Below are 16,588 nucleotides of genomic sequence, written 5' to 3'. Positions count from 1 at the left end.
CAACCAGCCAGGTGCTAAGGAAGCTGAGTTATACATTTCTCAAGGGTTGGCTGTTAGTTTCATGACTCAAGAATGTACCCAAAGCATTTAAGTTACTCAAAGCAATATTCCATTTCTCGGGGACTTCTTTTTACATAAGCACAGATCATTATACTTTCCCTCACAAGGAAGTGAAACACTGTCTAACTATATATACATATGGTACATTTCCAAGAGAAAAAAACGTATGTAGGATTCTATTCTAACACATGGATTCAGATAAAGCAGATAAAATCATGTTCTTCAAATAAAGAAATCCAACCATCTTGGACTTTACAGCCTAATTTGAGTTCCACCTCTTCCATGAGAACTTTTTACTCCCCTGCTCAAATGGATTCTTATCCTCTGCAACTCCTTTGCATGTCTGTAAGTTCCCTGGAATCTATTAGAGTTAGGGTTTGGGCATCAGTGGGATTAGCCTGAAGTAGATCTTAGGGGTATGGGAGGAATGCATCTACTGGGAGATGAATATAAAAGTATGCTTGAAGGAAGGAGATCAGTCTATAAAGGGAAAAGCCATACAAAATTAAAAAACCAACTACAGCCTAAACTAAGACTATGATGCAGTGAGTCCATCTCAGTAAAGGAGTGGCATAGGCAGTGAGAAATGGGGAGTTTTGGAAGCAAGCAAGAGGTCCCTATCCATAAGAACACAGGTACACCAGGAAGAGGAAGGGACAATACCAACTGCACAAGTTAACAGTAAGATACTAACAGAGTTCCTTATACCTCCTCTGGTAGAGGCAGAATTAATTCAAGGGTACTAGATGGGAACATACTTAGAGGTAGGGGTTAGGTAACCTCAATTTCAAAGTTCAGCATGATGCAGAGTGAGGGATACCAGTAAGTCAGTAAAAGTAAAGGATATATCTTTCATATCATCTCACAGTTTTGGATATAGAGTAAGAATATTGTTAGCTGTCACAATGACTCCCCTATGCCAATGTTATAAATGCTTTCATTGCATTAAAATGTCTTTAGGCTGAAATTTAGGTTAGCATTGTTATGGATTACCTGCTTGTGGCCTCACCACCCCCAATTCATACATTGAAATCCTAACTCTCAATGTGATGGTATCAGGAGGTATTTGGGAGGTGGTTAGGTCATGAGGGTGGAGCCCTCATGAATGGGATTAGTGATTTTATAAGAAGACACATAAGAGAGCTCTCTGCTCTCTGCCCTCTGAGGATATAATGGAGTTGCAAACCAGGAAGTAGACCCTTGCCAGACACTGGACCTGTCAGCACCTTGATCTTGGACTTCTTAGCCTCCAGAACTGTGAGAAATAAATGTTTATTATTTAAGCCACCAGTCTATAGTATATTTATATACTATATAAATGGGTTATAGTAGACCCAACTAAGATAAGCATCATCCTAAATCTTAAATCTCAGGCTGAATTACAAACAATGGATAATATTGCTCATGTAACATTTGCCCATAGTCAAATCACTTGTGAGTCCTTTCGACTGTATCCTGTATAGTTCCCATACTGTTGTAGGCAACCATCACTATTTATCCTTGCTGTATTTGAAACTGGTTTTTACCAAGAAATCAGTTTTCTTTCAGTTCCTTGTAGCATAGGCTGTTCATTCTCATGTACCCAATGGTGAACCATGAGTACTAAGAGTTAACACTGGTCTCCTCTTAGCTCCTTGCTGCTGATTTTGGGCGACTGTACTTCTAAAGCACTTGACACCTGGCTATAATGCCCTCCACTTATCTTTGCAGCTGTTACCATTGGACCTGTGGTCACTCTAACACAAAGTTCTCAGTGCTGGCTGCCCATGCCCAGGTCCTATTCCAGACCAATTAAATGAATTTTTAGGGGTGGGGACTGTCATCACTACCAAGTTTTTTAATTCCTTAGATGATTTCAGTGTTAAGCCAAGGTTGAGACCTCTGCTCTAACATAAGACTTAAGGATGTCAGCTCTTTTTTTTTGGATGTCAGCTCTTGATACATCAGTTTCTTCTCATTCCAACTCTTGTTATCATTCTGGAATTTTAGTGTTCAAGATAACAACCTACCTGTTCAACACTCTGGGTCCTAGTTCATTGACCAGCTCAATTCTAGTAACATGTCCTTCAACTTCACTTAAGTTCTTATATATATTCTATGAATTTATCACAACGTGAAATTGCTTGACATATGAAATATTGAATAAGCAAAAGAGTTTCTGGCTTTACACGCTGTAGTTCCACCTTGCTGACTCCTTTACCACATGACACTATGCCTCCACTTGGGCATGGGTAGCTTACTTAGTGCAATCTTGCAGAGAACCTTGCTTTCTAAGTTTGCCAATCTTCTACTGATTCTCTGTCCTTTCCAGTCTAGCCAATCCTCCATGGTGTATCACTCCAGTGACTCTTTTACCAATGTTGTCAAGTCTCTTACCTTCTTGTTCTCCTATGGCATGTACAATTATATATTAAACCAAATCTGCCTTTTCCACTGTTATGCCCTAGATGCTGAAGAGACTACTAAAGAAAAAAATCCAACTACACAGATTTATGCCATCTAAATTTTAGTGGTATCCACACAGCAGCTCCCAGGAATCTTTTTATATGTCCCAAATGAGTTCCTGGTCCTACTTCATTATGGGTATTCAAATAGTCGCTACTCTTCTTGAACTCCTATCTCATTCTTTTGCCTATCACATTCGCAGTGAACCTTACTTTCTGTTTTGGAGAACATAAAAATATCCTTAATTTTTAGACTTCTACTCTATCAACTTATCTGTATCACTATCCACACTTGCCTGCCTTAGAGGGGTATTGTTCTAATCTTGGTACCGTTGACATTTTTGGCCAGACAATTCTTTGTTGAGGGAGTTGTTCTCTGTATTCTAGGATGTTTAGCAACATTCATGACCTCTACCCACTAAATGCTGGTAGTATCCCCCTCCTTGCAGTTGAGACAACAAAAAATGTCTCTAGACATTGCCAAATATCTACCAATCTGTCTTTCCAGTAAAAAAATCTCCTGCTTCCTCCAAGTTCCACTGTGTCCTTGGTGTTCTCTCTCTCTCTCTTTTTTTTTTTTTTTTTTTTTTTGAGACAGTCTCACTCTGTTGCCCAGGCTAGAGTGAGTGCCATGGCATCAGCCTAGCTCACAGCAACCTCAAACTCCTGGGCTCAGGCGATCCTCCTGCCTCAGCCTCCCCAGTAGCCGAGACTACAGGCGCAAGCCACCATGCCTAGATAATTTTTTGTTTCTATTTTTAGTTGACTGGCTAATATTTTTTTCTATTTTCAGTAGAGATGGAGTCTCGCTCTTGCTCAGGCTGGTCTCGAACTCCTGACCTCAAGTGACCTTCCAGCCTTGGCCTCCCAGAGAGCTAGGATTACAGATGTGAGCCACTGTGCCAGGCCTCCTTGGTGTTCTTTATCTTCAGTCTGAACCTGTATGCTAGCACTGTCTCTTTAGTATATAATTTTATGTGTCTCTCCAATAGTTACAAAATCATTTCTGGACACCAGATCTCCCTCCTGCCACTGTTTAATCTTTTTTTTTTTTGAGACACAGTCTTGCTTTGTCACCCTGGGTAGAGTGCAGTGGCATCACCCTAGCTCACTGCAACCTCAAACTCCTGGGCTTAAGCGATCCTCTTGCTTTAGGCTCTGGAGGAGCTGGGATTATAGGTGTGTGGCACCACACCTGGCTAATTTCTCTATTTTTAGTAGAGACAGGGTCTTGCTCTTGCTGAGTCTGGTTTTGAACTCCTGAGCTCAAGCAATCCTCCCTCCTTGGCTTCCCAGAGTGCTAGGATTACAGGTGTAAGCCACTGTGCCCAGCCTCAATTGATCTTTTTTTATTCTTCAAAGTGAAGCTTTGAGAATGACTTCCATAAGTTCACTTGCTGAGGCCCTACTCAACCTTTAATCTACTCTTTAATCCTTGTCACTCTATTGATACTGGTGCAAAATACCAGGGTCCTCTTGATTACCAAATACTTAGACAAACTAACTGGTTGGCTATTTCCCACTAAACTCTCCTTGATCCTTTCTTCTCTCCTAGCTTCCAAGATACTTCTTTTTTTTCTGGTTCTTTCCTTTTTATTTATTCTTTTTTAATCTTCTCCTCTCCCTTTGACTGTCCTTTAATACTGATGTTCAACTGGGTTCTGTTCTTGACTTTCTTATCTTAGAACTCTTCCTGGACTATAGCCTTTATTACAAGCTTCCATTTACTGATAGAATACATCAAATATTCTAATTCCTCATTTGACTTTGAAGCTCTACCTTCTCTCAAATTCTGGTCCTGCATTTCTAGCTTCCTAGTGAATATTTCTACCTGGAAGCACTCCAGACACTACTAACAAATTTAAGATATCTAAAACTGAACTTATTATCTATTCCTCCCACCATTCCTTGTCTATCCCCACATCTTCCTTATTAATTTTATTGTTTCTGTGGTACTGCTATCTATTTACTTTTATAACCTAAGGCTCTTAGCAAAATCCTAGATTCCAAGTTCACTAATCACATCCAATCAATCATAAAATCCTGCCAATTATAGCTTATGTCTCTACCCCTCTGACTCCACTAGTTTAGAGTTTTATAATTATTTTATTTCCACGGATTCTTAACTAATTTCCTTGCTCTAGGTTTTAACTATCTCTAATCTAACCACTATGAGGCCACTAAAATAATCTTTCTAGCATGCAAATCTGTTCACATTATTCCTCTGCTGGAATGTTTTTTCTAACTTCATCTACCTAACATGCTTTTGCATCCTAGATGCCTCAGGTCAAACATTCCCTCCTCTGGGAACTCTTCCTGGACTTCCCCAGGGCAGATTTAAGAGGATTCCTTTGTGTTCACAATGCATTGTGCTTGTATCTTCATTATAGTTCCTACCAGAGTCTACTGGAATTGCCTGCTTTCAGGTGTCTCACCACCAGCCTGTAAATCCCTTAGGGGCAAGTGCCTTGCCTACTCACTCCTGTTCAGAGGGGACTAATAGAGAGTGGATGTGGAAGTAAGCACTCAACAAATACATGCTGAATGACTGAATGATACATACCAGGTTCATCAAAAAACTTTACCATGACATTGTAATGATATGTACATGACATATATTTGTAAAAAATATATCTATGTCAGTTCATGATGTCAAGAAGCAGTAAAAGTATTCAGTCTAAGGCGACAGCTAATGTCACATCATGAAACAAGTTTAACAAGCAATATATATGATGGTACAATGCTTAATAAACTTTTCTACTACAGTATTACTAACATCAGAGGAATACTGACTAATATCCCTGAGAGATCTGATGGCGCAGACTAAATACATGACATTTCTCAGGCTGATTATATATCCACATTCATTTTAACTGGAAAACATTTTAAATTACTAGCAAGTAAAAGGAATGCTCCAGAAAGATATAACATCTTTAGTTTCTGGATTCCAGTGATCTCCAGCATCAATGTGTCTCCCAAGTGGAGTTCATGACACTGTCAGTATCACAGTTAAAGAAACAAGTGCAGAGTGAAAATAGCATCACACTTAAAGTCACAAGTTCTACCTTGGGTTCCTTGTCTCATCACTTACACTGTGACTTGGGGGTCTACATTAACTCCTCTGAGCCTCCTCAGTTTCCTTATCTGGAAAATGGCTATAACAACATTTGCCTTATATATTTCACCATGTTGGTGCCAAGATCAAAGGAAATAATAATGTAAACAATGAAGGATTATAAGCACGAAAAATAAGTATTTTATCCAGAGAGAGTGAAAATCAAAGTCATATGCAAAACATATTTTTGAAAATGTTTACCTTATGAAGAGCGAAAGGATGTTTTTCCATTTTAGTTGTTTTCTTGGGGCTTAAAGGAGGAGATCGCTCCTTTATCTCTGGAGGCAGTTCTCGATAGAGTGCTGAAATTGAAAAAGGAATTCATATAATCAAATTGAGAAGCACTGTTCCATGGCAGGAAAAAAACAATCAGGGAGACGGGCAGATATGATATTAAAGAAATTTAATTGCAGACTATGACTTCTGCAAGAAAAAAGAAGTAAACAAGTATGTGTATAAAAAAATCAAATTGATATTCAATACCCTGGTAAAAACAAGCTACCTAGAACTTATTTATGGCAATTTGTAGTTTTAGACATTTGTTATCAAAAGAGTGTAACTATGGCTGGAAACTTTTAATCAGCGGGATTTCAGAAATGTAGAAGGTATCATTTTCACTTACTATGTGGTCATGCAGATGCTTATTTCATTTTATCTCAATACACATTTACTAGGAACCTGCTATATGCAAGGTTATCTGCAAGGTACTGCTGGAGGATATACGAAGATGATCAAGACAGTCTTTGCTCACAAGCAGCTTAGAGTCTGGTCAGAGATAGACACGTTCACAAATAACTAATATAAAATACAATGTGACATTATTTGAAAGAAAGATAATTACAAAGATAATCTCTGATATGGGGATGGAAAATGCTTAATGGAAGAAGTGGTAGGTGTATCAGACTCTGAAAAATAGGTAGGATTTTGCCAGGCAGAGGTGTGGAGAAAGGACAATTTGGGAAGATGATATAAAATGAGTAAGCACAGAATTAGGACTATACACAATATTAAACCTATATAGTGCTGAATCTAAGATTCTTATAATAATCTAAGATTATATATCTATATAGTCTATTACATCTAAGCAGGGTATTGCATTTAAAGAGCTATGTGGGAATTTTAAAGGATTAAAAGGTAAATCAGTTTTGGTTAAGAGCAACTCTGAATTAAGAGAAATTGCTAAAATATATTTGATCAAAACTGTAAAACTAAGATTATGAGATATATTAATTGGCTTTATATATGGGTTGATTTTATTATTGAGTTTCTTTATCTCTTATTGAAAAAGGTTTTAGATGTGATTAGGGGGAGCTGATCATGTTTATCTTTCCAGTAGTTTAAGATACAAAGAGAGTAAGTTTTTTATAATAATGGGGTACCAGCTTCTTTTATTGTGTTGCTCTCTTAAAGGATGTGGCTCTCAATTGAACAGTGGGGAGAGATTCTGCTCATATATATACTCCCCTAGATATTTGTTTTGCATATTTGGCTTTAGATGAAGATCAAAGGACAATTTGTCTTACCACTTTTTGGAGTGGAATATACTGCTGACAGTCATTTTTTCTCTAATGCTAAACTGGGCAGTTGAGTTTTTGTTAAATTCAGTTAAAAAGGATGAAAGGGAAAGGAAAATAATCCCCGATGAAGTGTGAGAATTCAATCATATTCTCAGGTTTTCTGAGATTTTTTTTCCTGTTTGTTCTGGTCTTAACAAAGCTTTTCAAGCAGCAGTGACTGATGCCAAAAGAAAACATCAATTATTCTAAGCCACAATAAAGAATTATGCCAGCTGAAGGATGGTCACTACTGAGAAAAGAAATTAATTTTGTATATAGCCATCAACCATTACTGCAATATGCTTCAGAGTTCTGACTTTCGCTATTATGGAAGAGAACCAAATGTTATTAACTTTTAACTCATTGTAGAACAAGTATGTGCAGCCTCTCAAGATCTGCAAGCCTAAGAGATTATTTCTGCAAACTAAGTAGATTCTAAGGTCAGGGCACTTAATACCAACCTGCCTGGAGATACACAATCTTTTCATATTGCCAAGTGAAATAATTTTTGAATGTTTCCTCTTTTACCTGAAAGGAACAATGGATTGTAATACCTAGTTAAAATTACAAACATATTCTAGAGAGACTATGTGCAAGCAGCTTCTGATTTAAAAATAGAAGCTACCTCTTCTTAACCTTAGCTGTTGATCCTGTGGGAGAAGCAACACTGGAAGGAGAGGGAAGAAACCTGGATATTTTAGACAATCTGAAAGATAGAAGTGCTGAGCTTTACAGGACTTAAATGCTGTCTTATGCATATCTGGGAATTAACCTGTCCTAAAATTTCTTCCTTTTACACTGTCTTATGTGTTTTCCATTATGCATCCTCTATAAAAATATACCTCCAATAGAGTTAAATAGTTATCATTTATTTACTACTTAGAAGAAAATAATTAAAACAGCAGCACAGAAAAAATTATGAATTTTGTTATGGGAGAGAGAAGTGGGTAATTTTTGAGACATTGAGAACTTTTGAGGAGAGAAGTTTGCTGAATGTGGCAGGTAAGTGGAGAAGGAGAGCTACAGTGAGACTTCAGGCACTTGAGAAACTGCAGAGGGGAGCACTGGGAAGCACAGGGTACATACAGGGTAGTGGGAGGGTACCTAGGAGAAATTTTATCAAGGCCTAGCCCAGAACCCAGCAATCATGGAAGAAATTCTTTTTCCTCTTTTCCTTTATCTCTTGCTGTCAAAATTTAGAACTTAGGTTTGAATCAATAGTACTCTTGTTTAGTCATGGTTTTGGATTAAATAGGGCTTCACAGACTATTCTAAAAACCAATTATTATTTATCACAATTACTGCTTTGCAGAAATAAAAGACTTAAATATTCAAAATATAGATTGTTCTCAATTTTAAGGCTGCCTATACTACATTTTGAATCAGAACCATACAATTATAGTGTTTCTGGAAGAAAGCTTACAGAGATGATACAGATCAACTTCTCCATTTTATAAGAGGAAACTGAGGCTTATCAGTATAAACTGCTGAGCTAGGATTAGAAGTTGATTTTTTGGGCTGACCCGAGTGTTGTGTGCTTTTTCTAATATGCTATCAAGTTAATTGTGGATAAGATGCATTCTTTTGCAGAAGCACTTCTACACTTATCCCCTTTAATGATGGTTTTTAACTTATTTTCTTTATTTTGAAGCTTTCTATGTTCTATTTTCACTTCAAGGCCTAGCTGTGTATTTATAGCTGTCAGAAACTCACATTTAGAATTTATTCTCTAGTTCATTTTTTTCTTTCATAAATGAGGGCTTAATTTAGTTGAAAATGAAACAATCTATTGTAGTTTTATTTTAGCAGGTAACCAGCTCAGACTGAGGTATCCAAAGTAAAAAAATGGGAGTTAGGGAACCAGAGGTTCTTAAGATGCTGGCCAACTGAGAAGTCACTATGGCAAGAGAAGTGCTGACAGAACCATGCATATAGCAGATAGCAGGGTCAAAGGAGCTGGATAAGAAAGCTGGTAGTTAGAGGGGCAGGTCCCCTAAAATAAGAAGTCCATGAAGTAAATATTCCAGTCTCAGAATGTAGTAGCTTTCTAGCATGCTAGTGCCTCCTCTTTTTATTTTTTACATCATGAGAATGAAAAGCAACATTCACTGGTAAACATATGCAAAGGTTACAGAGACAGTAAATTAAAGGGTAGAAAATGATAAAATCTTGGACTATCAGTTATACCATATTAGTAAACCAGGAAGGGAGCATAAAACTTACTTTCACTAGCCACATGATTAGCTGGAAAATAACCTTCCTGTCCCTTTCCTATGCTGCCATACCACCAGTCTTCATTATCTTTGAAAAACACTCGGATAATGTCTCCGCGATGGATGGTTAGTTCATCTGATCGATTTGCTGTGTAGTCATAAAGAGCCACTACCTACGAGAGAGATAAGACCACCACAGCTTTATCACAACTGTACCACAGAGAAAACCCCCAACATTCACTTCCTCTTGCAGAAGAGCAGCTGAAACCAAAGTAGTACTTTGGTGAGTCTGAGGCTGTCTCAAGGTTTGCTAATGGGATCAGGGGTGGTGGGAACACAGCAGGAGAAGCAAGATAAAAGACTGTGGGATTGAGAAATGGTTAAGAGCATTCAATACACTAAGATTAGTTTCAAAATAGCAGATGTTAATTTTTTTAAGTAAATTACTTGTGAAGGAAATAAAAAAAAGGCTCACACACCATTTACTTTCTCAGAATTGCTTTATACTACCTTTATATTCCATTCTCTGTGCTAAGCAGATGCATCTGAAAAAAAAATTCTTCAGAAGGTCAACAGTTTTACAAAAAGGAAAAGCTCAATGGAACAACCTGATTGCATAACGTTATTGTGATTGCTGGTTTATTGCTAATGTCTCTTTTTGAGATAAATTTCTCCACACACATATATTATTTGATGTTTATGTCAACAACTTTCATCTTCTGACTATCTTTAAAAATACCCTCATAAGTTTATTTTCACTAGATACAAATTAAGAGGAAAAGCCTTTCTATGGGAATCCTCTTCTTTGTGTTGTTGCGATGATCAGTATATTTGATTTCTTTTTCTTTTGAAAAACCCAAGTAAAAATGATAATGACAGTGGCTGCACAGGCACTTAAAAATCCCTTATAGCAGTTAGAAGCAGGGAGATCTCAATGCATTTTAGATCTGATGCACTCTGTAAAGTAAGATATAACATGTATACTAAAGACTATATTTATTCTTAAATGATGTTTGAAAATGTATTGCTTATACAACTACATATGTAATGGAAATTCACCATTAAAATCTTCTGCATTTAGGTTGAATATTTAACTGTTGAAATCCTAATGTGCCTGGTACTGTGCTAGGCTAAATACACCATGGTAAATAGGATAATTTCTAAAACAGGTACCTCATTTAGATCTTACAGGAGAATTACAGGACAATACAGGAATTAGCCAGGTGAAGAGAGGGAAAGTATGTCTCAGTCATATTGTACAGCATGTATGAGAGTCCAGGGAAGAGAAACTCCAAATAGTTAAACATGGTGGGAATCTGGGGCATTAGAGGTGAGAGCTGAGATAAAGAGGTAGAGGAAGCTGAGGCTACAGGAATAAGTAGGGGTCATATCATGCATGTCGAAGAAGTTCAGACTCAATAATGTGGCCAATGGGAAGACACAGAAGGGTTTTAAGCAGAGGATTCCATTATAGTTCACATAACTGTTTCTGGAAACTTTTATTTCATTTAACAATATTTATTAACTCCTCAACCAGGCAACTTTAATGGATAAGTTTAAATTTAACTGCTGCCAATCTACAATATAAGGCCAGTAGTGATAATTTAATTTAAATGGTTCAAATGCAATGCCTATTGTACTGCTTGGCATAGTACCTCATTTATAACATGCTATGTAGGATGTTGTTTAAGGTTTACAAATTTTTATAACTTTAGTATATTGACACTAAATCACTTAGGTAAAAGTGGAACTTTTAACTTTTCTCTTTGTTCTTCCTTCTTTAAATATCTTCTCTTTTATTCTCCTATCTGGCACTATCATAAAAGAGGAAAGCTAATTAAAATACACTGAGTTCCTGCCACGTTTTAGGTACTATGCTAGTGGCTTAGGTGTTATCTTACTAAACCTTTATACCCCGTGAGGGCATGTATCCATATTTCTATTTTACAAATGAGGAATTTGATGTCCAAAGAAATTTAATAACCTGTCAAGTAAACTACGAAGTGATAAAATCAGGACTTAAACCCAGTTTTTTTTCCCTGTCTTTCTTTTTTGTTTTCCCCAAAACTAAACACATTTATAGGCCATCTTTGTCTAGAACCAAATAAGAGGAAAAAGTAGTGGAGAGAAAAGAGGATAAAACACATTTTTAGATAGTAGCACTTAAACAGCCATCTGTGCTGAGAAGACCAACTATCCTGGGTCACCTGCAGGTCTACTGTGCTACTTTTATGCCACCCAAAACTCCATCGTAGGAATCTGATGGTTTCTTCCTATTATTCCTCATCCTGGCTCTGGTACACTGAAATACCACAACTTTAAATAGTCTTATGCAAATATAAGGTCCATGAATGCTAATTTATCTGGAGCTCTAGGTGGCTGTTGGGAAGGAGAGCAGGGGAGATTCAGTTTAGTCAACAGAGTCATTTAGGAAATCCCTTATCAGGCTTTTGTCATTGTGTGGACTTCTGACAATGTAGAGCTCATCAAACTGAAGTCTGAAAAATTTTCCACAAGGGTCTACTGATAAAAGAATCCCTTCAGAGGTACAAGGGTCACAAAGAATTATAAGATCTTACATTACACTATTATGGTAACAACTGAACTGATTATTCTCTTCTTATAGAACCACATACAGCACATCTATTTTGCATGGCCACTAGTATTTATAAATGTGTTCTATACTCTATGACTTTGTTATGGACTGAACTGTGTTCCTCAAACTTCGTAGACTGAAGCCCTTATCTCTAATGTGAATGTGTTTGAAGATACAACCTTTAAAGAAGTAATTAATGTTAAATGAGGTCACAAAGGTGGGACCATGATCAATAGGACTGGTGTCCTTATAGAAAAAGGAAGAGACACCAGAAGCATGTCTGCACAGAGGATAAGGCTATGTGGGAACACAGGGAGAAGGTGATCACTTGCAAGCCAAGGAAAGAGAGACCTCAGGAGAAACCAACTCCACCAGCATCTTGATCTTGGACTTCTAGCCTCCAAAAATGTGACAAAAGAAATTTCTGTTGGTTAAGCCACCCAGTCTGTGGTATTTTGTTATGGCAGCCCTAGCAGATTAGTATAGTCTCAAACCTGATGATGTCAGACGAACCACTTACTACCAACTCATCCTGGAAGTACAAACGGGCAATGCCTCACTTGTATCCATTTCAGGTCCTCACCAACTTATGGCACTATGTTCCACACTAGTAAAACAGTGTCATCTACTAATGCAGAAATAATATCTTTGCCATCAAACTCCACAGCTGGCATCCTTGGGAGGGTGATGGTTGGTGAGGCTACCTTCTCTAAAGCAAAGAAGTTGTCTTTGGACCATGTTGCTATAATACTATTATTGACATTTAAGTACAGGCATACCTCATTTTATTGGACTTCCTTTTATTGCATTTCATAGACATTGCATTTTTTTTTGTTTGTGTTTAACTCAGACAATGAGCTCTGTCATTTAAAAAAATTTTTTTATTTCAAAATATTAAGGGAATACAAACAAGTGTTTCTGTTAAATGGATCAACTGTATAATGCTGAAGTCAGGGTTTTTAGTGTGCCTATCACCAGAATAGTGTACATTGTACCCAATAGGTATGTTTTTATCCCCTACCAAATCCATCATCCCCCCTTCTTAGTTTCCAATGTCCTTTACATCACTTTTTGACTGACACAAACTTTGCATTTTTTACAAATTGAAAGTCTGTGGTAACGTTGCATCAAGCAAGTCTATCGGCACCATTTTCCCAATAGCACATGGTCACTTTGTGTTTATGTCACATTTTGGAAATTTTCCCCATATTTCAAACTTTTTCATTATTATTATATGTGTTATGGTGATCTGTGATCAGTGATCTTTGGTGTTACTATTATAATTGTTTTGGAGTGTCACAAACTACGTTCATGGAAGATGGTGAACTTAAGCGATAAATGTGTGTGTTCTGACTTCTCCATCAACTAGCTGTTCCCCCGTTTCTCATTCTCTCCTTGGGCTTCCCTACTCCCTGAGATATGACAATATTGAAATTAGGCCAATTAATAACCCACAATGGCCTCAAAGTGTTCAAGTGAAAGGAAGAGTTACATGTCTCTTACTTTAGCCTGAAAGCTAGAAATGATTAAACTCAGTGAGGACGGCATGTAGAAAGCTGAGATAGTCAAAAGCTAGGCCTCTTTTGCCAAATGGCTAGGTTGTGAATGCAAAGGAAAAGTTCTTAAAGAAAATTAAAAGTGCTAAGAAAGTTGAAACAAGCCTTACTGCTGATATGGAGAAATTTTAGTGGTTTGGATAGAAGATTAAACACAACATTCACAACATTCTCTTAAACCAAAGCCTAATCCAGACCAAGGCCCTAACTCTTCAATTCTATTAAGGCTGAGAGAAGTGAGGAAGCTGCAAAAGAAGCTGAAAGCTAGCAGGGGTTGGTTCCTGAGGCTTAAGGAAAGAAGTCATCTCTATAACATAAAAGTAGAAGGTGAAACAGCAAGTGCTGATGTAGAGGCTGCAGCAAGTTATCCAGAATATGAAGGTGGCTCCACTAAACAACAGATTTTCAGTGAAGATGACACAGATTTATATTGGAAGAAGATGCTATCTAAGACTTTAATAACTAGAGAGGAAAAGTCAATGCCTAACTTCAAAGCTTCAAAGCACAGGCTGACTCTTGTTAGTGGCCAATGCAGTCGGTGACTTTAAGTTGAAGCCAATACTCATTTACCATTCTAAAAATCCTAGGGCCCTTAAGAATTATGCTTAATCTATTCTGCCTGTCCTCCACAAATGGAACAACAGGGCCTAGATGAAACACATCTGTTCACATATGGTTTACTGAATAATTTAAGCCCACTATTAAGGCCTGCTGTTCAGAAAAAAAGATTCCTTTCAAAATATTACTGCTCATTGACAATTCACCAGGTCATCCAAGCCCTCTGATGGAGATGTAAAAGATTAATCTTACTTTCATGCCTGCTAACACAACATCCATTTTGTAGCCAATCAAGGAGTAATTTTGACTTTCAAGTTATCTTATTTAAGAAATATATTACAAAAGGATACAGCTGCCATAGATAGTCATTCTTCTGATCAATCTGGGCAAAGTAAATCGAAAACCTTCTGTAAAGAATTCACCATTCTGGAAAGACGTCACTAAGAACATTCATGAGTCACTGGAGGAGGTCAAAATATCAACATTAACAGGAGTTTGGAAGAAGTTGATTCCAAACCCTCAGGGATGACTTTGAGGGCTTCATGATTTCAGTGGAGGAAGTAACTACAGATTTGGTGGAAATAGCAAGAAAACTAGTATTAGAAGTGGAGTCTGAGGATGTGAATGAACTGTTGGAATCTCATGATAAAACCTGAATGGAGAAGGTGTTGTTTCTTATGGATGAGCAAAAAAAGCTGTTTCTTGAGATGGAATCTACTCTTGGTGAAGATGCTGTGAACACTGTTGAAATGACAACAAAAGATTTAGAATACTACATATATTTAGTTGAGAAAGCTTACAGTAGGGTTTGAGACAACCGACTCCAATTTTGAAAGAAGTTCTACTGTGGGCAAAATGCTACCAAACAGCATCGCATGTTACAGAGAAATCTTTCGTGAAAATAAGAGTCAACTGGTGCAGCAAACTTCATTGTTGTCCTATTTTAAGAAACTGCCACAGTCACCCCAACCTTTAGCAACCACCACCCTGATCAGTCAGCAGTCATCAACATCAAGGCAAGAACTTTCCCAAGCAAAAAAGATTAAAACTTGCTGAAGGCTCAGATGATTGCCAGCATTTTAGCAATACAATTTTTAAAATTAAGGCATGTAAATTGTTCTTTTAGATATGATGCTATTACATACTTAATAGACTATAGTATATTATGCACATAGTTTCATATGCACTAGGAAACCCAAAAATTTGCACAACTTGCTTTATTGTGGTAGTCTGGAACCAAACTGGTAATATCTCCCAGGTATGACTACAGAATTGCTATACAACAAAGAATCAGTGTGTTTAACACATCAACAGTCCACACACTGGCAGTGGAATATGAACATTGGGTTATGACTATTCTCTAAGCATATTGGAGGCACAGGATATAAACTATGTGGCTCATGAAAATATGCTTATCTTCCCGTGTTTTTACTCAATGTGTTCTTAACTTCTCACATGAAGACCACTTACTCTCTTCTGATTGTCATATTGTATGCAGTAAACTGCAGAGGTCCTATAAGATTATAACATGAGCTGAAAAACTCCTATTGCCTAGTGACGTTACAGTTGTCATAATGTTATGGCACAATTACTTTGTTTTAAGAATAAATTTAGTGTAGCCCAAGTATACAGTCTTTATAAAGTCTATAGTAGTATACAGTAATGTCCTAGGCCTTCACATTCACTCACCACTCACTGAGTCACTTAGACTAACTTCCGGTCCTGCAAGCTCCATTCACAGTAAGTGTCCTATACAGATGTACCATTTTTAACTTTTCTACTACATTTTTACTGTGTCTCTTGTATGTTTAGAAATGTTTAGACACACAAATATTTACCACTGTGTAACAACTGCCTATAGCATTCAGTACAGAAACATACTGTACAGGTTTGTAGCTCAGGAGCAATAGGCTATACCATATAGCCCACATGTGTAGTAGGCTGTACCATCCAGGTTTGTGAAAGTACACCTTATGATGTTTACACAAGGACAAAATTGGCTAATGATGGATTTCTTATAATGTATCCCTGTCATTAAGTGACGCACGATTGTATTAAAATTTTTAAATTGACTAATATTAAGTTTGTTATAAATACATGAATATACAAACATTAAAAAATATAAAAATAAACATATATAGATACATATGTTATGAAGGGATCTCCTGCATTACTTAGGAAAACTACTTAGGAAAAGCCCTTTCTAAACTTGAATAGGCACCTATAGAAACTCAAAAGGGTCTAAATGAGCTATAATTTTCATTGTTCTCTTTTAGAGTAAGGAATATTTTTCTGTCCTTAAATATGCATAATAGATATAACACAAGCTATTACTTAAAAATAACATGAGGTCTGGAGACAAGTTGTTCAAGAATATTAAATCTCTCTTTGATGTTTAATGGTATCTCCAGGATTTCTGTAGTACAGAGTTGTTGTCCTTGACATTTCAAGATAATCTATACAGAATTTTTTTTTTTTTTTTTTGAGACA

The 16,588-nt window shown here is 37.0% G+C and overlaps 1 protein-coding gene across 4 annotated transcripts in view; it reads right to left on the bottom strand.

Moving 5' to 3' along the window:
- Positions 1 to 16,588, bottom strand: part of AHI1 (Abelson helper integration site 1) — a 184,520-nt gene that overhangs the window by 28,278 nt on the left and 139,654 nt on the right. For all 4 annotated transcript variants that reach the window (XM_012739468.3, XM_012739470.3, XM_012739469.3 and 1 more), the window contains 2 exons: positions 9,399 to 9,561; positions 5,821 to 5,921 (listed from right to left, as the gene is read on the bottom strand). In XM_012739468.3, the coding sequence (XP_012594922.1) occupies positions 5,821 to 5,921; positions 9,399 to 9,561 (264 nt within the window). The remainder of the gene's footprint in view (positions 1 to 5,820; positions 5,922 to 9,398; positions 9,562 to 16,588) is intronic.

The sequence above is a fragment of the Microcebus murinus genome, chromosome 5 (assembly GCF_040939455.1).
Source record: "Microcebus murinus isolate Inina chromosome 5, M.murinus_Inina_mat1.0, whole genome shotgun sequence".
Lineage (NCBI taxonomy): Eukaryota > Metazoa > Chordata > Mammalia > Primates > Cheirogaleidae > Microcebus > Microcebus murinus.
The sequence above is the reverse complement of the archived record's forward strand: the minus strand, read 5'-3'. Positions and strand labels throughout refer to the sequence as shown.